General features: G+C 77.0%; 1 protein-coding gene across 3 annotated transcripts in view; it reads left to right on the plus strand.

The window, feature by feature from the left end:
* The first annotated feature begins 69 nt into the window (after positions 1–69).
* Positions 70–383, plus strand: part of RABEP1 (rabaptin, RAB GTPase binding effector protein 1) — a 116,726-nt gene continuing 116,412 nt past the window's right edge. For 2 of the 3 annotated variants that reach the window (XM_008061884.1, XM_008061890.1), the window contains exon 1: positions 70–327. In XM_008061884.1, the coding sequence (XP_008060075.1) occupies positions 294–327 (34 nt within the window). In that variant the 5' untranslated portion in view covers positions 70–293. The remainder of the gene's footprint in view (positions 328–383) is intronic. The other variant, XM_021714243.1, reaches the window with a different exon arrangement.

The following is a 383-nucleotide window of genomic DNA, read 5'->3' on the forward strand; positions in this document are numbered from 1 at the left end:
CCCCCACCCTCGCGAAGTCCCGCCCTCCCCTCAGGCCAACGTCACGTGCCGCCCCATCCCCCCGCGCCTGCGCACTGCTTATTTCCCGCTGTCAGGATGAGGAGGCGGAGGTCGGCGCTCGGGTCCGTCTCTGCCCGCGGCTGTGGCGGCGCCGGCGGCTCCAGCCTTAGCGGTTCCTCCCTGGGCGGCGGCGGTGGCGGCTCGGTCGACGCCTCTTCCGCCAGCTGAGCCCGCGGCAGCACTGGACGCCGCTTCCCCGCCCATCCCCGCTCCCCTAGGCCGGCTGCCTGGCCATGGCGCAGCCGGGCCCGGCTCCCCAGCCTGACGGTGAGGCGCCCACCATGGCAGGCGCGGCGGGCGCGGCCTGTCCGGCGCCGGCGTCG

Source organism: Carlito syrichta, unplaced genomic scaffold (assembly GCF_000164805.1).
Source record: "Carlito syrichta isolate Samal-C Ts95f unplaced genomic scaffold, Tarsius_syrichta-2.0.1 Scaffold95853, whole genome shotgun sequence".
NCBI lineage: Eukaryota > Metazoa > Chordata > Mammalia > Primates > Tarsiidae > Carlito > Carlito syrichta.